Genomic DNA, 26066 nt, shown 5'->3' with positions numbered 1-26066 from the left:
AACCCGCGCGGGATGGCGAAAGCGTACGTTAGGGATATTAGCATGTTCCGAGTCAACAGAGCGAGAGTTTGAGATTAGGAGATTTAAGTAGATAACGACTTCATAAAACTAGCATTTTATTAACTATGTTGTTTTCAAAAAGCGTTTCTAAATCTGGTGGGATGGAGAGAGCGTACATTATGAGTTAGGATCGTAGTCTGAATCAGTAGAGCGAGAGTTTGAGAGGAGGACTTTTAAATAACATAGTTAGTAAAGATCTTTGATTTAATTAGAATCTGGCCAATGGAACTTCGGATCACCTAAGTTAGATGAAATACATACTGATATCCGTTTGTTATTATATTTTACCTAGATTTAAGATTTTAGTTTCCCCATTTATAAAAAACCCAAATATCATTAGCCTTAGCTTTACATAGTAACTTTAGATAATGGTAGGTCGATTTATAGTCCCTGTGGATTCGGTATCTTTTAAAACTACACGACACGACTGTGCACTTGCAGTTATCCCGACTAATAGACACGCAAAGTCGCGATCAAGTTTTTGGCGCCGTTGCCGGGGACTATTCAAGTCGATATCGTAACTCGCTGTTACACCATAGAGACTAAGGCATTATTTTTTTTTCTTTTCATTTACTACTATGTATCACCCAAACTTTTTCTACAACTCCCAACAACAGTATTTCGAGGGATACCAAGAATCCCATAAATCCGACCTCGAAATACTGTTGGAAAATTTCAATGCGTCACAAACTCATTCTCACCCGAATTACTTCTCCAATTACCAATTCCAACATTCTGAGGAGTCGCAAGAATTTTATAATCCCAACCAAACCTATCCTCAACCAAATTTCCTCTACGATCACCAGAACCAATATTTTGAGGAACCACAAGAATCCTATAATTCTAACCTCGAAGCATTAATAGAGGATTTCAATGCAACACAAACTTATCATCAACCGAATTTCCTCTACGATCACCACGCCCAACATTTTGAGGAGTCGCAAGATTATCATAAATCCAACCTCGAAATCTTAATGGAGGAATTCATTGAAGCACAAACTCTCGCCAGGTATGATGACGAAGCACTTTGAGGAAACAACGCTAGCTCCCTCTGAAGAACCTCAAGAATCCCATAATTTTAACTTCGAAACATCAATGGAGGATTCCGACGAGACGCTGACTCACTCTAGATTAGAAGCCATGATGGAGCACTTTGTAGAGACACAAACCGTCCAAAACCAAGAGTTTATCAAACAAAATCTTCAAAACAATGAAACCCTTAGGCAACTGACCACTATGGTTGAGTCCCTCGCGACTCACAACATGACGTTAGAGACTCAAATCGCCCAACTTGAACAAAAGTCGCTAGGAGACTTACTTGAGGAGTATATTGACATAACCATCAATGAAGAACAAATTGAAATTCCTGAGGAGAGTGATAATGAGATTGAGGAGAATGATTATGAGATTGAGGAGAGTGATAATGTGGTTGAAGAGATTTCTAGTGAGAAAAGAGTGGAGATTGAGAAAAATCCACCAACACCATCTGAAAGGGAGGTTGTAGAAGAGGTAGAGAGGAAAACACCTATTGTTATTCCTCTTCCCTATACCCCATCGATTTCTTTCCCGCAAAGTTTTATGGAAGCTAAGGTAGACTCCAAATCCATAATGTATGTGAAGATATTGGAAAATATCCACACTAATGCACCCTTATTAGAAGTCTTGCATAAAAAGAGAAATTTAGACGACCATGAAACTAAGGATATCATTAGTGATAAGAGGGTAAGGTTAATCTTTGAGGTGGTGGATAATATCACTAAGCCCGAACTTGAAAAGCTGATACTTAGGATCGATCCAGAACCGCCACCACGATTTCAAAAGAATGAACCACCCCACAGAAGAAAGAAAAGAAAAGGTGAGGGATATGTGAGATGGCTTGATAAGTGGCCATGGAAAACGAGGTTTGCTAAAAGTTCAACCAAGGAGTCATTCTCGAGAAAACCACCTTGAGTGCTTGCACTCTTAAACTGTCGAGCTATCGACGTTAAACAAAGCGCTGCGTGGGAGGCAACCCACGAGTTTTCAGTTTAATGTTTTCCTCTTATCGTTTGAACTTGCAGATAATAAAGATATGGATCACTTGTCACGTCTCGGCCATATCTAGGCGAAAAATCTATAGACGATCATCTCAAAGATGAATGGGTCTCCACGCACATTCCTACGAGTGTTGCTGCTGGTGGTGACACCGTTGATGAGCATGATAAGAGAAGATATTTCCTCCGGACGCGGAGCAGATTTGGTTGTGATAGCCCTCCGGTAGCATCCATATAGGTTCTGTCTTTTCTTCTCCACCTTGGATCGAAACATTGAGGACAATGTTTGGTTTAAGTGTGGGGGAGAAGCTTTACCGCTTTCATTTATTACTTTATTTATTGTCTTCTAGTTGTGTTGTCGAGTCTTTATACGTGATTTTTAGTTGCTATTGAATTTCCCCGAAATTTTAAAAATTTTAACCTCTAACAAAAATTTGAATTTTGACGCATGGCATACACACTCTGAGAGTATAGAGGTTGTCACACTTTAGGCATTGTTAGAAAGACTTGGAGATGTTTCAACAACATCGATACCGTCCTGACACCCTAAACCCCCTCATTAGGTGATATCAATTTGGATGTCCATTATGTCGAGACCTTAGGCTCAATTTTTCAAAGTAGCACTTAAGTAGTTTATATTAGCAGTCGGCACCATCTTAAGCACAAACCACGTAGGGAGTCGATGAATATAAGTGAATGATCCTGCTTTTTATAAATAAATGTTTTGATTGAAAAATAACCTTCTAAGTTAAGTGACCCTCACACGGTCATTTAGCCCAACGGTTGTTAAGCCAATAAGGATTTAATAATTAGCACCCACTGTTGGTTGGCCTAAAGGTCACTGGTACTGGGCTTGGTAGGGTGGACTACGGTCCGATCCCCCGCAACCGCAGTTAGGAAAGATGGGGCTTCGCCATTTAAAAAAACCAGAACCCCGTGCTAAAGAAAAGAAAAGGATCATAGTCGCTAACCGATTTCCCCTACTATGTGAGTGTACGGATAACGGGCTTAATGTGATTGCGCTTGAATGAAAAGAGTGAAAGGAAAAACGAGAGATATAGGTTGAGTTATAATGGCATAATTCGAATTGGTTTGCATAAGGAGGGAGTTTTTGAACATTGTGTCATTACGGTATCCTTGGTGTTGATATCTAGTACCTATCGATGTAACATTTGCCTAACACAAATATGATTAGGAGTCGTGTCATGCCCATGTTTCAAAAATCTTGCTTAATCATTTTCTTTTACCGTGTGGTTGATTGCTTGAGGACAAGCAATGGTTTAAGTGTGGGGGTATTTGATAACGCAAAAATGTATCACATATTTGGCTTGATTTACATAAATTATTTCCCTATTTTATTTTAATTATGTTGTTTTATGTTGGTATTATGCTGGTATTTTCATTGTTTTAGGTTTTATGTTCGTTTTGAGGACTATTTGTGAAAAGGAGAAGAAATGGAGCTAAATCCATTACTATTTATGCTTAAAAGATGAAAAAGGGGTGCAAAGAAGACCCAAATGCCTAAAGAAACAAAGCCCAATCCACGAAAATAGAGGGAGATGCCCATCTCCAAAGTTGGAGACCCCCGTCTCCAAATGGAGACCCCCGTCTCCAAACTGAGACCCCCGTCTCCAAAGTTGAGATGCCCATCTCCAAAGTTGGAGACCCCCGTCTCCAAAGGCCCAAAGCCCACAAATGACCACGTCACAAATGGAGACGCCCGTCTCCACCTCTCCACTATTTTCTCCACTTCTTTCTCACACAAGGCGCACGTCTCCAACTCTTTCCAAGTCAAAACCGTTCCTAAATTCTCGGGGAAGAAAGAGGAACACGTGAAGAAGAAGTTACCACATTTCTCATTATAAATAGAGGCTTCTACGAAGTGAAAAAGGGTTGGACCATGCTTTGTCCCAGCCACAGTTTTTCTTCTGCATTTTTATTCCAGCATTTTATTTCCAGCAATTGTTTTCTATTTTGTTTATTTTTTCTCACAACAATTTCTACACCGGAAATTGTTGTGAACTTTTAACTAGATCTAACCTTACGTTAGATCATAGTATTTTATTTCCTTGTTTTTATTTGATCGAAGAATTTATCGAAGAACAATCCAACCGACTTGTGGTGGAAGTTCAAGTACTCCAAGATTCAAGTTTTATTTCAGATTTATATTATTCAGGTTTATTATTTACCGCCTTTATTTATATTATTATTGCATGATATATTATATGCCAATTAATATGCCTATTATTATGAACCGAATTTATTTATGCATGTTTAACCATATTAATATGTCTGGCTAATTTATTTAGATGTCGGTATGTAAAGTAATTTAACCGTAGGGATCCGAAATAAATTGGCTTAATTTTGTTTTATTAAATATCACTTGTTTTTGGTTTGTATGTCTAATTTAATTAGTAAGTCTTAAAATCAATAGAGCGGAAGTTTGAGGTCTTAAGACGGTCAAATGTTAAAATCAATAGAGCGAAAGTTTGAGATCTTTAACTGGATAGTAGACATAGGACATTAGTTTTAAGGATGGCGAAAGCGTATTAGAACTAATTAGAACTTATTTATTTTCAAAAAGTGTTTTTAAACCCGCGCGGGATGGCGAAAGCGTACGTTAGGGATATTAGCATGTTCCGAGTCAACAGAGCGAGAGTTTGAGATTAGGAGATTTAAGTAGATAACGACTTCATAAAACTAGCATTTTATTAACTATGTTGTTTTCAAAAAGCGTTTCTAAATCTGGTGGGATGGCGAGAGCGTACATTATGAGTTAGGATCATAGTCTGAATCAGTAGAGCGAGAGTTTGAGAGGAGGACTTTTAAATAACATAGTTAGTAAAGATCTTTGATTTAATTAGAATCTGGCCAATGGAACTTCGAATCACCTAAGTTAGATGAAATACATACTGATATCCGTTTGTTATTATATTTTACCTAGATTTAAGATTTTAGTTTCCCCATTTATAAAAAACCCAAATATCATTAGCCTTAGCTTTACATAGTAACTTTAGATAACGGTAGGTCGATTTATAGTCCCTGTGGATTCGGTATCTTTTAAAACTACACGACACGACTGTGCACTTGCAGTTATCCCGACTAATAGACACGCAAAGTCGCGATCATGATGATACTCTGTCATCATGTATTTTATAAGTCCTTGCAGTTGTTTTTATTTGTTTTCGGTTAATTATGTTTAAATTTTATGAAGAAATATGAAGAAAATGAAAAAGTGAAGAAACAAAGAAAAAAGAGGGAAAAGTGGAAAAATTGTGAAAGAAGAGCATTTTAGCATGATTTACAACATGACTTATGTCTAGTAATTTGATCATATATAGAATTTTGTAACTCCGATTGAGGTAGAACTTTATGCAAAAGAAATCTAACAAAAAGCTTTAGACACTAGAAAAGTCGTGAGCGTTATTTTCAGCAACGTGGGCGTGATTTGCAGCATTGTGGCCGCGATCTAGGAAAGAAACAACAAATCGTGGGTGCAAAGGGAAATTGTGGGCATGATTTATTCCTTTTCTAACATGTTTTTGATTCTATAAAGGGAAAAATTCATAGGAAAGAAGGGGTTGATATTCTGGTGATTAAACTTTGACGGTGAAGCAAGTTATGGAGCTCTATAACGAATGTTTTCATCACCAGAACCCAAATTTTAACCATAATGTCATATAGTGTTTCTTTATTACTTCACTTATGATACCTAATAGTATGAGTATCTAAGTTTTTATTGATTGGGGCTTGCTCCATGAACATATTATCGATATGTTGAACCATATGACTTGTTTTGTATTATTTGCATAATTTGATATTATAGTTTATATACAGTTACTCTTTTGTGTAATACCTTTTGTGCGTTGACGAATTCATGAATTGAGCTTGGGTTTATAAGGATTACTGACTCTAAATCTATCAACCTGTATTAGAGTAATTGTTTAACTTAATAATTAATTTAGGGACAAATGATTATTAGTTGTGGCTCAAGAATTAACGAATATAGTTGCTTTACTTGATTTTACTATCCAGCTAGCTAAGGAATTAGGGAGTTGTAGTTTGAGTTAGTGAGTTATACACCAAGTAATTGGGTTTAACGGCCTGGTTAATTAATCGTAATTATGTGACATTAAATGTAGACAAATAAACCCAGTAATCAACCGTAAAATTCAAGGGATTCAAAACAATACCTAATGGCCTCTTATTTGATCAAGTTTTCCAAAAATTTCTTTACGTGATTTCTTTATCAAATCAAACCTGAAAACCCCTAATCTACTTTCAATAGCACGTTAATCTCTTGGTTAAAATAGCACAATATATGCGGATACGAACTTATAAATTTTATTACTTCATTATGTTTAGTAGACTTGCTAAATTATCATAAATAACTACATCTAACCCAAACAATATATAATTCATCTACTCTTACTCATGGTATCATTACAATGATGATCACTAAAAAGGACATAAAAAAAGCATCCATGACGATTTATCTATCAGACAGAGCCTCCACCTTTGATTCTTCGATATCTCTCTTGGGAATTTCCCTCTCAATTATCTCTTGTGGTACATAATTCTTAACTATTACAATGTGACTATATATTTAATATAATATGGAATTAAATGACGTAGGATTCTAGTTATAAAGTTATGTTCTGATATCTTCGCTTGGCGAGGTCTTTGACACACCAAATGAGTTCAACTATTGCTTCGCCCAACTTATTAACTAGAATATCTTATTGTCAATAAACAATATGAATGATATTACAATGTTACTTTTGATGTGAATAATATTGTTCAAAAATAGATGATATTATGTATTGAAGGTTAAAATGAGCATAAATGGTCATTTGATATGCATGATATTATAATAATTGCAACCCCTAACCCCAACGCTCTCTATCATTTTTATTTCTACTACTATACTTTATTTTCTTTTTAGGAATAGAAAACCATTTTCAAACAAAACTATTAGAATTTAAATCAATACAAATATGTTATATTTCTCATTCTCTATATATTTAATAATTTTACTCACTAATTATGGTTTTTATTGGAATAACCACTTTAATATTTATTTAAAATGAAAGCTCGATCTTAAAAGGCAATTTCCGGTGAGGGCGATTTCCCGCAAAGGCAATTTTTGCCGAACTTACGACTAGGCAACTGCTACTTGTTTTCACTGGCTGAAAGCGTGATATGGGATGGTTTAAAATCTTAGGATTAGGGACCAAACCGGAGAGTTTTAAGCTATATGAGGCTTAATTAGGTTAGGATTTTTTAGGGGTTGTGATGGGTCGTGGCCGACCGAGGAAAAAGGCGGCGATGACTCCACCAGCAAGGATAAGAGTACTCTCACCAGTAATAAACTCTTGCGAGAAAGATGGTAACACAAACACAAAGAGATATATCCTTCACAAGAATTTTTCTAATGTTAATAGCAAAACGGCGTCACCGATACTGGAATCGATTTATGATGAGAATGTAGAGGAGAACCAAGCCAAGATTTAAGAAAAATTGCAACCAAAATTATGGGTTGATATCATCAAAGGTAATCGGTTACCCTCTAATGACATGGAAATCACATATACAACACTAACGATTGTTAATGGAGAATTAGAGGTTTTTATTGAGGAACAAGATGTAGCATCTAATAAGAAATTTTGGATAATGCACTTAGCATATATGCTATAAGGGATGAGTTGTCAATGAATATAGTGAGACGAATCATGATGAATTTATGGAATTTTGTTACCCTCCCAAAGCTATATTTCAATGAAGAAGGTTGTTTTCTCATATGATTTAGGACTAAAGAAAAAAAGGATGTAGTGCTAATAAGGGGCACATACACCATCTACAAAAAAAGTTATTGCATGAATGAACAACAACTTTCACTCTAAAGGATGATGTATTGAGAGTACTTCTAATTTGGGTCATATTTCCTCAATTGACGTTGATATTTTGGGGTGACAAAAGCATTGGAAAAATAGCTAGCAAAATTGGAAAACCAATTATGACATATTAGTGTACAACCAAGAAATTAAAAGTATCATATGCGTGATTTTTGATTGAGGTGGATGTAACAATGGAGCTGAAACAACAAATCATTATAAGAGATCCTCAAGGAAACAAAATATCATAACACGTGAAATATGAATAAACACCTACAAAATATCATAACACGTGAAATATGAATAAACACCTCCTATTGTGTCACTTGTAACAAAGTGGGATGAAATCAAGGAATGTGAGAAAACAATTAAAAGGCCTTGTATGGTTACATGGGACTTTAATAATGTCCTAAAATAGATTGATAGAGTAGGGGTACTGAGATTCACACTGTTGAATTTGAAGATTTGGAACAAATGATGGAGAAGGTTGGTTTACTGATAACACTTAAATGTATCGTATTTTTAGCTTAATTTACATCAATTATTTCCTTATTTTATTTTAATTGAATTATTTTATATTGGTATTATGCTGGTATTTGTTTATTTTGAAGGTATGTATTTAATTGAAGACTTTATGAGAAAAAGAAGAAAAAGGGGTGTAAAAGTAGCAAAAAGAACCAAAGAGCAAAACAAATGAAACAGCCCAGCCCAAAGGAAGTGAGCGCGTGGCCCACTAGCAAGGAGGAAGTGACGAACGGTATGGACCTAGTGACGGACGGCACACAATCTTGGGCCTTTGACGGACGGCAGGAGGTCACATTGATCAAGTGACGCATGTCACGTGTGCTTGACGAACGACACAAAAGTGGAGACGCCCGTCTCCTACCATTTAGGGCCACGTCGTGAACCAATTGAGACCCACGTCTCAAGTCCCACATCTCAATTGACCCACTCTCACGTATTGAAGCCGAAGACGCCCGCCTCCTATTATTTCTCCAACTTTTACCACGTCTCTCCTACAATCCTATACTTTCTCAACATTATGGAAACGGATTGAAGGTGGCAACGAAAATTTAGGATTCTTGGCAGTTAATTCTCACTATAAAAAGAAGGGAATACTTATGTGAAAGGGGTTGGACCATGCTTTGTCCCAACCACAATTTCTCGTTCAGTATTATTCTTTTCATTCTAGCAATTTTAATTCCAGCATTTGTTTCTATTTTTCGTTCATCTTTTCTCACAACAATTTTTATAATGGAAATTGTTGTAAACCTTTAATTGGTCTAACCTTGCGTTAGGTCCAAGGCTTTTATTTCCTTCATTTATTTTCTGTCGAATAATTCATCGAAGAGCAATCCAACCGACCTGTGGTGGAAAGTTCAGTACTTGAAGATTCAGAATTTAATTCCCGTTTTTATTATTATCCAGGTTTCTTATTTACAGTATTTATTTATTGATTGCATGATTAATTATTATATGCTGATGAATATGCCTGAATATATTAATTACGATTGTTTATGCATGTTTAATTTAATAAGTATGTCTGGCTAATTTAATCACATGTCGGTATGTAAATTAATCTAACTAACAGGGATCCGAATTAAACTGGCCTAAATATTATTTTATCGAAAATCACCTTTTCTGGTTTTAGTGTCTAATTGTATTTATTAAAGTTTATAAAATCAACAAAGCGAAAGTTTGAGATTTTAGAACTGATTAAGGTTAAAATCAACAGAGCGAGAGTTTGAGATATTTAATCGGATAGTAGACACATGACATTAGTTTTAAGGATAGCGAGAGCGTATTAAAACTAATTAGATATTATTTATTTTCAAAAAGTGTTTTTAAACTCGGCGGGACAGCGAGAGCGTACGTTAGGGAATAGTAGCATAATCTAAGTCAACAGAGCGAGAGTTTGAGACGAGGGTTTTTAATTAAATAATATTTACATGAAAAAGGCATTTTATTAATTCTGTTGTTTTCAAAAAGCGTTTCTAAATCAGATGGGACAGCGAGAGCGTACATTATGAGTTGGGATCGTAGTCTAAGTCAATAGAGCGAGAGTTTGAGAGGAGGACTTTTAAACGGACATATTTAATAAAGATTTTTTATTTGATAAAAAACCTGGTCAATGGCACTTCGGATCACCTAAGTTAGACGAATTATATACCGATATCCGTGCATTTATATTTTATCTAGATTTAAGACTTTAGTTTTCCCTTATAAACAATTCAAATATCATTAGTCTTAGCTTTACATAGTAACTTTAGATAACGGTATATCGATTTATAGTCCCTGTGGATTTGATATCTTTTAAAACTACACGTCACGACTGTGCACTTGCAGTCTCCCGACTAATAGACACGTAAAGTCGCGATCATTTACATGAGCATGCGACTATAGGGGATTTCTTCACTTGGTCAAACAAGCACGCTACTGGGGTGATATAGTCAAGAATAGATACAGTTATATGGAATGTTGAATGGTTTCTTAATTACCCTCATTGTGAGATTGAGGTTTTGAATCCACATATATCAGACCATTCTCCTTTGAAAGTTACAATGGATACTAATCTCACTAAGGTATAGAGGAAAAAAGCAAGGTTCAAACTCCTAAACTGTGTTATTAAGAAGTCTAGCTTTCTAAAGACTGTTAAGGATAGTTGGAGGACATAGGAACAAGGTACACCAATGTATAAGATATGGAAAAAGCACAAGAAACTACAAACAATGATGAATTCTCTCAATAGACAAGTGGCTGAAGGGGTGAAGAAAATTTAAGATAGTAGAGATAACCTTGAGAAAGCTCAGCTTCTTTTGGCAGAGGATAAGTTTAACCAAGAATATCTCAAAAATGTGAAGATATCGTGTGACTGTGTGAGGTAGTTATTCACAATACAGAGAGGGAGGAAAAAATTCTTATGCACAAATCAAAAATTGATTGGCTCAGATTAAAAGATGGAAATAATGCATATTTTTATGTTAATTTAAGAGCTAAAAACAAACAAACAAACTATATAACTTAGAAGACAAATACGAAAAATAGACTAATGAGTTTAAAGATCTGGAACAAGAAGTGATTAGATTTTATGGAGAGTTTATTGGAACTCAAAATACGCTACGGGATGATATTCCTGCAATTAGAAGGGCTGCACATCTACAAACAGAGCGTTAAAATTGTCTTACACCACCAGTTACTAAAACATAAATTGAGAAAGCCCTGCAAGGAATTAGGGATAATAAAACTCCAGACATTGATGGGCATAATGCTAAATTTTTCAAGGCAAGTTGGTCAGTGATCAAAGATGATATTGTTAGTGCAGTTAGGTATTTCTTTACTCATAGTAGATTACATTCAACTATCAAATGCATTTTAGTTACATTGATCCCAAAGTTTCAAGAAGCCAAAAAAATGAAAGATATTAGACATATAGCTTGTTGCACTACTTTGTATAAGATCATCTCAAAAATCCTTACTTCTAGGCTCGAAAAAGTGATAAATGTTTTCGTAGATGATAGTCAATACGATTTTTTCCCATGCAATGCCATACATGATAACATCATCATATCTCCCCAAGAAGTGTAGTGCATATGGACTTGCAGAAAGAATATGATATTGTGGAGTTGATAGCTTTGGAAAGTATTATAAGAGAGATGGACTTTCCTTCCTAGTTTGTCAAGTGGATTATGGTGAGTGTGAGCACCGTCTCATACAGGTATGCAATTAATAGCCAGAATAGTGAGATCTTAAAATTCAATAGGGGGATCAAACAAGGACACCCAATATCCCCCTCCTTTATGTTTTGGTTATGGAATACTTACATAGAATCTTAGGGAAATTGCAAAGTAATCTAGATTTTAATTATCGCCCTAAATGTGAAAGGTTAAGGATCACTAATATTTATTTTGCTGGTGATTTACTTATTTTCTCTAGAGGCGATGAAACATCTGAGAAACTCATGATGAGAGAATTCATACAATCATCTGAATCAACTGGTTCGAAAGCTAAACCTCTCAAGTACAAGGTTTACTTTGGAGGCACCAACTTACAGGACTAACATAAAAATCCTTGCTGCCATTAGTTTTGTTGAGGGACACTTACCTTTCAAGTATCTTGGTGTAACTCTCTCAAGTAGAAAACTCAACACCCATCAATGTCAACCACATATTCATAAAATTGTGGCAAAGATTCATTGGACAACTAAACTCTTGAGTTATGTAGGCCGATATCAGTTGGTTATGAGCATTTATTTGCTGTGACTGCCTATTAGATGCAGGTTTTCCCCATGCCAAAGAAAGTGATAAAACAAGTTGAAGCCATTTGCAAAACCTTTCTTTGGAGCGACAAAGATTCAGGTAGTAGAAGAGCACCAGTGAGTTGGGACAATGTCTGTGAGCCTAGAAATGCAGGGGGATTGAATGTTACTTCTTTAATAAAATGGAACCAAGCAACAATGCTCAAGCTCCTTTGGAATTTGCAGGCTAAAGCAGATAAATTATGGGTAAAATGGGTTGCTGAATATTATACTAAAGATGATGATATCATGACTTGGAAAGCTCTAGCTAACTTCTCGTGGATGCTAAAACATATTTTAAAATTCAAAGAGCTCGTGGAACATAGTCAGTACTGGGAGAAGGCAGTACATAACCTTGATTTTAAAACTGCCACCATGTATAAATAGTTAAGAGGTGAGAAAGAACAAGTAAGTTGGAAAAAAGTTTTCTTCAATAATGGTGCCAGACCTCATGCCATCTTCGTGTTTTTAGGCCAACTTCCCACAAAATATAGGTTGCTGCGCCTGCATTTTGGTGTGATTACTGATAGGTTATGTGTGTTTTGTAAAAATGTTAAAAGTATGGAACATCTTTTTTTAACTGCAGTGCTACAAGAAAGATATGGGAAGACATTTTGATATGGATAGGATATAATAGAAACACTACTAGCTAGGATGGGGAAGGCAAATCCTTAAGATTGCTGCAGCTGAAACCATATACCATGTCTGGAAGACTAGGAATGATATGAGTTTTTCAAACACTACTTTAGACCTTGATAGCACAAATTGCATTAAGATAAGTGTTGTAGTGAGATGTAGGTTGTATAAAAAAACTTAGTATTCATGTTAATCCACAAATTCTAAGGATAAAGTATAAGTGACTAGAGTATTATGTTTTTCTTGAGCTTTGATTGGCTATGACTGAATCCATTGGATCGGTTTGTATCAACTATTTTGGTTTAATATAAATGTATATTTCATTCCAAAAAAAAATCAATTTATTAATTTCTCTTTAAATACTACAAAAGGAAACCAACAACTTTAAAATAAGGGTAGAATTTTAAAGTTTTAGGATAGGAAGTGTGTTCTTTAAGCAGTTTGGCCTCTAAATAGAGGCTAATCTATAGAAATGATCTACTTGGAAACCAATGTATGATATTTCTTAGAATATATAGACGTCATGGAGCAATAAATATGTAGTCTTATGGGAAGATTGCATCGTTTAATTTGAATTTTAGTGTCATTCCAATTTTAGTATCTTTTTCTTGCATTTTGGTTTGCATTTGTGAGTAGAATATAATTAGTTAGTATAGGACGATTGCAACACTAAATTATTCTCTTCTCGAATACGTATTAAGCTCAAATTTAAAATTTTTAATATATTTTGGCCATTCATGCGAAAAGATAAACTAGGATGGAATATGAGTCTAAAATCACCCAACTTTATTCTCTCAACAAAGTCATGAATGAAAAACAAAAATTCAAACTACATTTAAAAAAATCCATAAACTAACAAAAATCCTAACAAACACTAAAATAATGTATTAACACGAGTGACTACCTTCTCAAACTGTTTAACTCTCTTTTCGCCACATTGCAACACCAAAATAGGAACTTTTCCATTACAAAACTCGGTAGATGCCAACATATCTCCAAAAACACCCAATAAAATTGCATTATCCATAAAATTTGACATTTCTTCATCTGTCAATTCACCAATATTATGTCTCTTACCAACCATCACAAGATTATAGTCTTCATTCTCTAAACCTCGAATCGCTTCCAACATTTGTGTACAATCTTCCACCACAATCTCATGACAAACAACATTATCATTATTAATTTTTTTAGCCTTAAACTCATCTATCAAACTCTCGTCCAGCATTCTCTCGAATGTTTCATCTTCTTTATCATAAACTTTATATTCAAGATCACTCGAATTATTACTATTATTGTTATTATTATTATTATTAATATTATGAATGATGAAACAAAATAATGTAACATTTGTATTGGGACGATCAAACATTCGAATACCCAACGCTAATGCTTCTCGATCATCTTTTCCACCAACAAAAAATATAGCGACATTAAACGATAGATGACACTAATTTGCGAGTATCTATCCACCAATATTCCAACGGTACATTGTGCGGAAGCTTGAAAATTACCATTGAGGTCATGAATTGCAGATCCAACATTGTTGCCTAAACTTTGATCATTTTCATGAAATGGAATGATGAGGAAATGAACTAGTTTGTCTTCAACGAGGTTACAAATGGCTTCATGCATGCAATTGTAAGGGGAAACATTAATATACGAGTTAATTGTGACCGGACCTTTTGAATTTTCGGAGTAATTCTCAAAAGCACGTAAAATGTGGCTGCTGTTAGGGTAATTTATGGATAATGATTTTTTGTTTCTCATATTTATAGAAAGAAGAATCGGTGTGCTTTTTCCTAATAACTCCGTGAGGTGAACGATTTGGACATATAAAGGACTTTCTTTTGATGGGTAACAAGCTTCTAATAAACCAATCATGCTACGGACATTTGCTTCATTGTGTACGCAAGAAATGATGCTGAGCTCTGAATTATTAGAAGTACTTTGGATTGTTCTTTTCCTATCTTCATGTATGTTTTTAGTTCTTAACACACGAGATCGATGTTTATACAAAGATTTTATCAAGGGTATGCATATCCCGGTCATCAACACCACATATAAAACCATTTGGCTGTATACTTCATCGTCAATAACCTGCAAAAATTATTATTCAAAAACTAAGTTAATAAATCTAAGTATTACATGTATATGCATAAACTATTACTATCCTTGGTCCTTATATGGACCAGATACATTAACTATTGAATGAATCTAAAAAGTAAACTTTCTGTTATAATAAGGACCGAAGGCAGTAATATATATAAGGTGGAATGAAATACGAGAAAGAATTTTAGTACCATGAGTTTTTTGAGTCTGGAGAAATATATTAGTTCGAGGATGCCTTTGATGTTCAATATAAGTCCAAGCACCAAGCCATATTTATGCCTCATATTATATGTAGGAGAAACAAGGACACATGCAAGCACCTTTGCCAAGAATCCAACAAACAAGATACCTTGAAATGTAAGAGAGACCTTCCAATGTTTGCCAATTCTACCAAAATCTGTGCTTATACCAACATATAGGAAGAAAAATGGCATAAGAAATTCTTGATTGATTAATTCACTTCTCTCTAATATTGTTGTTGCCAAAGGAGGTCCATTAGGCATTACCAAACCAAAAAGAATAGGCCCCATAACAAAATGTAAACCAATTGCATCACTAATACCTGCCATTACTAGAACACCCAAAAGTATCATAACAATATATATTTCATTCACCGGTTTTCCGACCGGGGTTCTTTGAATGATAAACTTGGCCATTGGTCTTACAGTAAAAAAGAATGATAGACCAAATAAGCAAGTACAAGCCAGGAATCCAAGCGAGATCACAAAATTTATTTTCGAACTAAACTGCAGTGTTATAGTAATCCATTGCAATATTTCACTAATCATTGATGAAGATAAAGCAATTTGCCCTAATTCTGTACTAATAAGATTCAATTCTGTTAAAGCTTCGGAAACAACGGCAAAGCTAGATACAGTGAAGACATTTGGGATTGAATATACTGAGTTTGCAGTATTTTCTTTTTCATCGCCGCGCGGTTTATACAAAGCTAAGAGGATTGTTGTAGAAAAATAGCAAGAGTAAAAAGGAATTACACCAAACCTCCAACAACGTCGGGCTGTTTTCAAGTTATTTATTACATCTAACTTCAATGCATAGATGAATACAAAATAGGATGAGCCTATTTTTGCCAATGTTGTTAAAAACAAAGCTTGTTTTAGTGGAAACAATGTGTCCATCAATCTAACATTTCGTCCTATGGCTGTTGGCCCTAATAGAACACCACCCTATAAAAAAAATTGAGTTAGTAATGTCATTGAGTTCTTAAGATACTAACCAACAAGACAAAGTAATTAAATAGACAAGAGACCAAAAGAAACTTACAATGACACAACATAAGAATTTGGGTGTTTGTAGAGGCCTTAGGACATAATAAAGTGTTCGAGAAACAATGAAGGATAAAATGATTTGGCATAATGCGATAGGGAGGACAAAATCGAATGGATTATCACCAAACCAAATGCCGAATGAGCCCAATGTTCTATTATTCTGGAAACATTTTTGAAATGCATGAGAATCATTAGAAGAAAATAAAAAGGATTTATCAAGAGACATTGTTTATTTTTCTAATTTATAGAAAAAACAAAAAATGTTTTTCTCTCGTGTTTATGCATGCAAATATTACATGCATAAACACTTTTGAGAAACAAATGGAGTGAAGAAGACAAATCATATATATGACATTTTTCATTAATTCTAAATTGGTAGATAAGACAGCTTAACTAGAATCTGGCCTCAAATTTTAAGCATTAATGGGGTGGATCATGTGATGTTTGTTTACTTAATATAATTATTCGAATGATGTCAAAATTTAATTATAGATCTTTTTTATAGAATAATTGTGAGTTGGATTTTAGTTAAATTTAGATTAAAAAAAAAGTTTTTTCTAATCTATACAACATTGATAAGAGACAATTAATACACTATAGGTTAAAAAAACCCTTGTAAATAAAATTGATGCGACTACAATTAATTTGTTTTTAGACCATTTTAAAAAGATAGGGATGATGAATGCTCATTTGTGTGAGGTTTTTTCATAATTACTTTTTTAATTATTAACATTAATAACCAAACTAAATAAGTAATTACATTATTACTATTAGGTTTAGCAAAGAAACTTCTATATGACATCTATAGAGATCAACAAGAAAAATGAAACAAATAATTGATTAGATATAGATTCAACTAAGAGAAATTTAGGACGAAAAGTCAAATTAAATAATCGAGTAGATAAAAATTACTTAAAACAAATTTAAAACGAAAAACCAAATAATCAAGCCAAAAACAAAGATAAAAGAGTAGAGGAATGACACTTATATTTATTGATGCACTTTATTTCCTAAAATATTTTACATGTACAAGGGAGAGATTATGGATCGATGTTTTTTTTTTAAAAGGTAAGAGAGCACAAGACAATACAAATATCATTAGATACTTGAAATGGACATACCTTATTCATAGTTTAGAGTCAAATCTAAACAAAAACCTACATAATCATAAAAGATGTTACATATAAAATGTTCACCAGCTAATACGACACAAACAAGACACAAACAATTCAGCAGCAACTTATGATCCAGTTAATCAATTTTTTATGAACACGATCAATGGCAAGATAGAAAAGAGAATCCACATTCTTTTTTTCAAATTTAATTGCGAATAATTTCTTTGACTTGTTGTTGTGCATTTCGACTATTTTTGGTCTTAATATTGTCCACTTTTATCGAATGTTCGAAAATTAACAGATGAATAGAGGAAATGTAGACGGTGCTCTACGATACAAAACACGTTTGAGACTTTTCATCAAGCACATTGAATGCAAAGTTAGACCTCAAAAGACAAAGACAAAAAATAAAAAACCACATAAACATAAATTGAAATATACAAATCTGATAGAAGTTGCAAGGTGTAAAGTACCCATGACGACTTTGGAGGTGGACGAATAGTTGTGGACACCGGAGGTGAAGGAGCAAATACATAGGAGAAAGATATATTCACTATTGTTAAGCTTGAGATGTGAACATACCATTGCAAACTCTCTATTTCTTGGTGGTGGTTGTGACTCTAGTGGCGGTCGTAGATACAAGAAGAAAGGGTTGACAGTGGTTCGAAGTGGAGAAAGGAGGTAATTGAAGAGTGAGTTTGTTTTGGTAATAGCAATTGGATGACGTTGAAAAGAGTGGATTGTGCTCTCTATAGAAGAGAAGTTGACCACCATAAGTGTGGGAAAGGAGAGTCACCATGAAGGTGGGAGGCAGCCACCAAATCTTAAAGGGTTGGGAGAAAAAATTTAGAGAGAAGGGGGAGCATCTCTCTAATCGATGAGTCTTTAGAAAAGCTACAAAAAATTATAAAAATCAATTTTGATTGTTCAATGAGACCAATGCTCCAAAACCACAAGAGAGAGAGAGAGAGAGAGAGAGAGAGACCACATCTCTACCTAAAACCTTAAGGTGGTATATGAATGGATCATCTCTCTTATAAATCCAACATTCCACCCATTCATAGACAATGTGGGACTTTAATCACTCACACTTGCACCTAATATTCTCCCGCCACAATTGTGAGCTCCCCACATCCTATTATTGAATCAGGATCCTACACCAAATCCAGCTCCCACTCCCCCACCATGTCGAACCAAGACTCTGATACTACTTGATGGGAAAATAACAAACATAGAGAAAATGATGAACAAAATAACAACATAAGATATTAACGTGAAAACTCTAAAATTGAAGAAAAAACCACGACCATTATCAAATGACAACTAGAGAATAATACTGTGAAAATTATTACAACACATTGATTACCCTCAACGCTCCCAATGCATCCACACTCTCCAAGGAAAATATTTAACTACCCATCACAATAAGCTAAAACAAGAGTATAAGAGAAAATATATAAAATCAAATATAAGATTAAAGTATTTTTGACTAGTACATCTTGTAAAGAAAAACTTGAATTCTATATATAACGTTGGACTCTCTCTTCCTTCACAAAATTAAGCAATGTGAAAATTCTTCAACATATATATTTTCAACCAAACCCAATACCTTTTTCTTTTTGTTTTTTAAATGGACAATGTTAGTAGTTAATCCTTCCTTCCTAAAATAAGTATCATAGTTGACACTTTCACACAGATTAAAAAACGATAATGAATAAAAGAGAAAGAATATTAATTTTACTAAATTATCCTTATCAACTATTGGTATATTCGAATTAACATTAATGTTAAATGAGAAAATAACAAATTAAAAACTTTTTTTCTGATTGATTTTCCCTAATTTTTAGATGTTCACAGGAAAATCATCCATGGTTCAAAAACTCTTTTTAGCTTGTTGTTGAGAATTGTTTGCTTACTGTTTTGGTTAATTAAAATTTTATATATTGTATTAATTGATTATATATTCCCACAGGAAACACATCCTTGGTTCAAAAACTCTTTTTCTATTCCCACGCTTTGGCAATACCACGCCAAGCAACTGAAGCTCTTCTGTCATTTGTCATCTTGGGAAAGGCTTGATATTTGCAATTGCATTTTTTGCACTAAAAATCTTAACCCAAAGTTTATTTGGATGAGCAATCATATTCCGTGCTAGTTTCATCATGTAAACTTGATTAAGAATACAAAGAGATCGAAATCCAAGACTACGTTCATCTTTAGGTTTGCAAATTTTCTCCCAAGCAATCATATGACATTTCTGTGGTGGTCACTCCCAACAAATGTTCTCAACTGTTTCATAAGTAGAAGTGAGAATACAAATAGTTTGCATAATATTGCTAGAAATACTTGAAAGAGAATATTGAGCAAGAGTGATACGATTTGCTAGAGATACGGAAAAAAATTCCAACCTGTGAGTTTTTCCTTCATACAATAAGAATAGCCAAAGGTCGGCAAGAGGTCCTTTGATGCAGCAGAGGTGTTCTAAGATAACTGCCTAAATCTGTTATGGCTGCAACCAAGCCTCAAAATTATCATGTTTTCTTCTCATGGTTCACATTTTTAGAGAAGAAAACAACAGATTCAAGGTATTTGATTTTCTATCCAGAAGCATTGCAGAACTTTGTGAGATAATTTTTAATAATATCAGCTTGACAAGTAGCTTTAGCAATATGAACAATATCAATTGCAAAGAAAATATGGTATAGAGCTACTGTAGGACCTCTACCAAACAGAAGAGGCTTGTAAATAACTAATTCCACCCCTTCAAAGCCAACACAATGAAAGTGTTGGGGGCTGCAATGAGGCAAGCCAAAGTGCCGCAATTTAGGCGACTAGGGGCGGACCGCAATTAAAGTGGAAAGTCCAACACACTTGTGCATGTATTTGCGGTAATTTCGATGGAGAATATGCAAAAACTTGAATTCAATATAAAAGACAAATCTTAATCAGTTTTCTTATATTTAGTTTCATAAGTTCAAAAGACCAGCGCCCTATAATTAATCACGGTTAATAACACTAAAAGATAGAGAAAAGTGAGTGTGAGGATTGATTATCTACAAATCCAAAAGATAGAGAAAAAACCATTTATTTATTAACATTTAAACTTTTCTGAGATACATTAGTTACGCTTTTCTCAGATACATTAGCTGAACCTACTCTATCCAACCTCATTGCTCTCTTATCCCCACCACATTGTGTCACCAAAACAGGAACCGTTCCAATACAAAATTCTGTTGATGACAACATATCTCCAAATATCCCTAATATTTGAACATTCTCTATGAAATTTCCCATTTCTTCATCTTTTAAAGATCCAATAGTATGTCTCTTCCCAACCATCACAAGATCATAGTTTCCTTCCAAACCTCGAATTGCACTCATTACCTCTACTGTATCCTCCACCGCAACCTCATACCAAGAAACATTACCCATCCCAAATTTCATACTTTTAAACTCATCAATTAGACCTTCGTCCAACATTTCTTCCTGTTCTTGCTCACTTGGTGGAATTTCTCTACCTGATAGAGATTTAATTTGACGTTCTTTTTTATTCATCACAATGAACCGAAACAAAGACACCTTCATATTCTCTCTATCCGACATTCGAATTCCTAAAGCCAATGCTTCTCTGTCATCAGGCCCGCCAACGAAAAATACCCCTACATGGAAATAAGGTTTCGTGTGATCATTCCTCACGCCAAGCCTCGAGTATCTATCAACCAATATCCCCAGCGTGCAAGGCACGTGCGCTTGAAACCTAGTGTTGAGTTTTCGAATTGAAGTTGAAATGTGTCCAGTGAGATCAATATGGTCATTTTCATGAAAAGGGACTATAATAAGAGCAGCCATTTTGTCTTGTGCTAAGTTGACAACAGCATCGTGCATACTCCTATAAGGTGCCACGTTGACATATGGTAAAACAATAACCGGACCAGAAGAGTTGTTAGAGTAATTCTCAAATGCTTGCATGATGTGGTTTGTGTCGGGGTAATTAACTGACAGTAATTTTTTGTTTCGTCTGTAATTAATTGGAAGCAAAATTGGTGCACTTTTTCCTAAAAGCTCGATGAGGTGAATCACATAGACACCTAACGGGCTTGCTGGAACTGGGTTGCAAACTTCTAACAGAGTAGTGATACCACGTACATTTCCTTCGTTGTGTAAACAAGTAATAATGCGCAACTCTGAATTTCTAGAAGAGTTTTGGATTGTTCTCATCTGACCGTCGTATATGTGTGATGACTTTAGTGCTCGAGGACGATGCTTGTATAATATTGTAATGATAGGTGTGATGAATCCGGTTGTAACCACCACAGAAATCACCAAGTGACTGAATGTTTCATCATCCAATATCTGCAAAACATAAATGTAACCTTTTTGCATCAAACTATAATGTCACAAACCACATAAGTCATTTTCCTAGATGAATTAAACTATCACATACCTTGAGTTTCCTTAATTTACTAAGAGCAATCAGGTGAGTGATACCCTTGATGTTCAACATGAGTCCAAGCACTGTGCCATGTTTGGGCTTAATGTTATATGTCATAGAAACCAACACGCAAGCAATAACCTTGGCTAAGTCTCCCGCGGTTAATATAAGTTGCAAAGTTACAAACTCTTTCCAACTATGAAGTGCGGTGAGATTTGTGGTCATGCCAACATCAGCAAAGAAGAAAGGTAACAAAAATTCTAAGATAATAACTTCACATTTTTCAACCAATGTTGTCCCCAAAGGAGGTCCACTCGGTATAACCAAGCCATAAATCAACGGTCCAATAATAAACGTTACCCCAATTGTATCCGTTATACCTGCCATAACTAAAGCACCAAGAAGAATAAACACAACGAAAATACGCTTCACCGGTTTCCCAGTCGGCGTGCTGTGTGCAATCATCTTCATAACCGGTCCTAAAATGTAAAAACTGAAAAGCATGAACAATACCCAACTCAACGTACCTAAAACTAAATACTTCACTTTCCCAGTATCCATAAGATGGTGCGACACTATGATGAAAAACTGTATGCAATCATTAAGTGTAGCGGAAGACAAAGCTATCTGTCCTAATTCAGTTGCTATGAGATTCAATTCTATCAAAGCTTCCGACACAACCGGAAAATTACTAAACGACATCGTAGCACTTAATGCTGAGCGCGATGTTTCTAATTTAAGATTCGCGAAATTCTGCGGTAAATAGAAAACATTTATCAACGTTGACATCACTATAAAAGAAGCCATGAAAGGTATTATCCCGAGCCACCACGTACTTTTCGCCGCTCGTACTGTCATGAGTAGATCCATTTTTATTGCAATAAAGAACAGAAAGTATATAACTCCGATCATCGACATCACTACTAAAACATCAGCTTGTCTCGCCGGAAATAATGCTTTCCAGTAAATTTCATTCCTCCCTAGAAATGATGGCCCCAACAGAATTCCACCCTGTACACACATTTATTAAAATATCAATGTAACTCAATATAAAAGTTAGTTAGTTAGTTATAAAGCACAGAAAACAAACACAGACACCAGACACAGATACCGAACACAGACACCAGACACACGACACGTCAGACGCGAGTCGAATATAATTTAATTTTAATATTATGTTATGAAAATAAGTTCTAAAATTAGGAAAAGGTAGAAAATAAAAAATAATGGATGGATGAGGATGAGTTTGTTAGAGCTTACGAGAACGCTGCAGATGAATTTGGGGGTTTGTAAGGGGCGGAGAAGAAAGTAAAGCGTTTGAGAGATTGTGATGATGACGATGAGTTGGAACAATGTGGCAGGAAGAGCGAAATCGAAAGGATTATCACCCAAGAAAATGCCGTAGGAGCCAACGTTTCTGTCATTTTTGACGCAAACTTCCAATAATCCGTGGGCATCGAAAGAAACTGAAACGGTTCCGTTGCCTCTAGAAGTTTCCATTAATTGATATGATATATGAAATGATAACGAAATCAATTAAGGGGGTGTTTGGATTTGGGATAGGGTATGAATAATGGTTCACTCCTGTGTTTGTTGTGTCTGTGTTGCGTACAACAAACACAGGGAACAGAAAATTGAGCCCCAATAGAAAGGGAAAAAATGGGGGAAATGGAGGAGATTGAGATCAATATATACAGTTACAGGGACACTAAGCTATAGGGAATTAGGAGATATATTGTCCAAAAAAATTTACATTTTAAAAAAAAAATTAAAGGAGAAATAATTGTTAGCTTGCTTTTGTTTGAATAAATTGATTCAACCTAAATTTAGAAAATTGCTATTTTAGCATTTGTATGGATAAAATAATATTGAGAAATCCTACTTAAAAGTAGCATACACTAAAATTAATCTCCTACATAGTTAAAAGTAATTAAATATTAAAGATGTCAAACAATTAAAAGTCAAAAACGCCTTAAATTATACCCTTTAGTCTAATCGAACAACAAGACGTTTAATCAAACAGACGACTTTAACTGCTCATACTATATAAAGATCATATCATGTTATTTTAGGTATTCAATTTATTCTCGTACTCAAACTACTTTTCACCCAGTCACTAACTTGAGTGTTGGAGTGTGAATCTTACAAGTTCATCCCCTCTCCAGTGCATCATAAGTTCGATCTATCACATCGGTGGTGTGATCCAATGTTTATGAGTTCCATTCTATCACTCCATCACATATTTCTAGTTTCCTAAGCGGAATAGTGGCGTCATCTGTGAGAATTGACTCTTGATTCCTGCCATTTTTTTTCACGAAAACCAGTGCCACTTCACCGAAACACGAATCATTAATCTTCTTCTCACAAAACACCAATATTTTTTTCAACGTTTATATATTAAACTAGCAAAACCATGGTGACATCGAAGATTTCTAGATTCGACGATCAATGTCACACTACCGCAGTGGTCGCTGAAGCTAACAAGGCTCCACCTCCTCCTTCAATAGATGACGATCTAGTACTAGTGACCTCTCCATTCGTTTATGTGCAACAAGATCTTATTCCTCCAAGAGTTAACCAAGCCCTTCCGTTTTTCCAACATCTATGAGAGCTTTTCCAAGGACAACTTACTCAATAACCTCCAAAGCAACTGTTAATACTTGAATAAGAGATACTCCCTAATATTCAATAATTACAAGTTAATCTATATATTCTAGGAGCTTCCAACCTACTAAACAGTGTTTATAACTTGGTATAATAATAAACCTCACAAGCCTTAGCGAATAAGATACTCATAATTGAAGATAATCTAGAATGTGTTCCTTTAAGAACCAACACAATGCACGAGGCAGCTTCGTGTGGGTACCACTGACTCATGCCACAAACGGCTCTAGTAGATGAAGTCTCCTTGCACAGAGAAGTTATGAGGTCATTGAGTCATAACCGAAATATAGGATATCAAACTTTGTCACTTAAATTTGGAGGGACAAGTGATAGTCACACTCCGCTAGAAGTCTGTCGCCCCCGTAGCTCGCCAGCACATCAATCTTAGATAAGGGAAAGGTTTAACACAAATTCCTTAATCGGTAAGGGAAAGCGGAAGCCACTTTCTATACGCCTTCTTGATAGAAGGATCACAAGGTCCCTTGTGAATCACCCAAATCTAGAAATTTACGAAGGTATGGGGGATCCATACGAACACGTCAAACATGTGGACAATAATTTGGATCATTACCACGTCCAGGGATTTGTGAAGAGTAGTGTTTTTGTTAACCCTTAAGAGAGATGATATGACCTGGTTTAAAACCCTCATAGACTAGAGTATAGATTCAAGAAGTGAACAGTGGGACTCATTCACTACTAAGTTTCATTGCTCGAAACTAGCAAACCACCACTATGGATGTACTCAGTGGGATCATGCAGAAGAAGAAAGAGACCATGCAAGAGTACATCGACTGATTCACCAAAGTAGTCGTGGAATTCGGTGATACGTATGACAGATTAAATGTTGGATATTCGAAAAGGGATTGAGGTCAGATTGCATGTTCTTAGAAAAAGGGATGAACTTTCAAATTCTTTCCCATGATCACTTCTTACAGAAATAATGTATAATTTTTTTTCACGTTGAACCCTTTTGCAAAATTTTTTAAATGCATCAAAAGAATCATCTTTTTGTTTTAGAAATAAAACCCAAGTAAACCTAGAGAAATCATCAACTATCACAAGACCATATTTCTTTCCATTAAGACTTGGAGTTTTGATAGGACCAAAAATATCAATATGAAGAAGTTCAAGAGGTTTATTTGTAAAAATTGTATTTTCGGATTGAAAACTACTCTTTACTTGTTTTTCTTTGATGCAAACTTCACATAATTTTTCTTTATCAAAATTGATTTTGGGAAGACCTTTAACTAGATCAAGATTGAATAATTTGGAAAAAATCTTCATACTTATATGACCAACTCGTCTATGCCAGATCCATCTTTCTTTTTCAATGGATATAAAACATGAATCAATTGAGAGTTCATCTAAGTCTAACAAATACAAATTTTTCTTTCTTGATCCAAAGAAAATGGTTTTTCCTGAGGATGATTTTTTTACTTCACACATGTTAGGTTTGAAAATAACTTCAAAGCCACTATCACATAGTTGACTTATACTTAGCAAATTATATTTCAAATCTTCCACGTATTGAACATCC

At 34.8% G+C, this 26066-nt stretch overlaps 1 protein-coding gene and 1 pseudogene across 1 annotated transcript; both read right to left on the bottom strand.

Moving 5' to 3' along the window:
* Positions 1-13791: 13791 nt before the first annotated feature.
* Positions 13792-16544, bottom strand: LOC131638107 (cation/H(+) antiporter 15-like; annotated as a pseudogene).
* A 3958-nt stretch (positions 16545-20502) lies between these two features.
* Positions 20503-23612, bottom strand: LOC131638087 (cation/H(+) antiporter 15-like). Its single transcript, XM_058908640.1, has 3 exons — positions 23126-23612; positions 21878-22876; positions 20503-21786 (listed from the first exon to the last, which is right to left on the bottom strand). The coding sequence occupies exons 1-3, from the start codon at positions 23363-23365 to the stop codon at positions 20518-20520; spliced, it is 2508 nt and encodes an 835-aa protein (XP_058764623.1). The 5' UTR covers positions 23366-23612; the 3' UTR covers positions 20503-20517.
* Between the last annotated feature and the right edge of the window lie 2454 nt (positions 23613-26066).

Source organism: Vicia villosa, unplaced genomic scaffold, assembly GCF_029867415.1.
Source record: "Vicia villosa cultivar HV-30 ecotype Madison, WI unplaced genomic scaffold, Vvil1.0 ctg.002171F_1_1, whole genome shotgun sequence".
Classification (NCBI taxonomy): domain Eukaryota; kingdom Viridiplantae; phylum Streptophyta; class Magnoliopsida; order Fabales; family Fabaceae; genus Vicia; species Vicia villosa.
The sequence above is the reverse complement of the archived record's forward strand: the minus strand, read 5'-3'. Positions and strand labels throughout refer to the sequence as shown.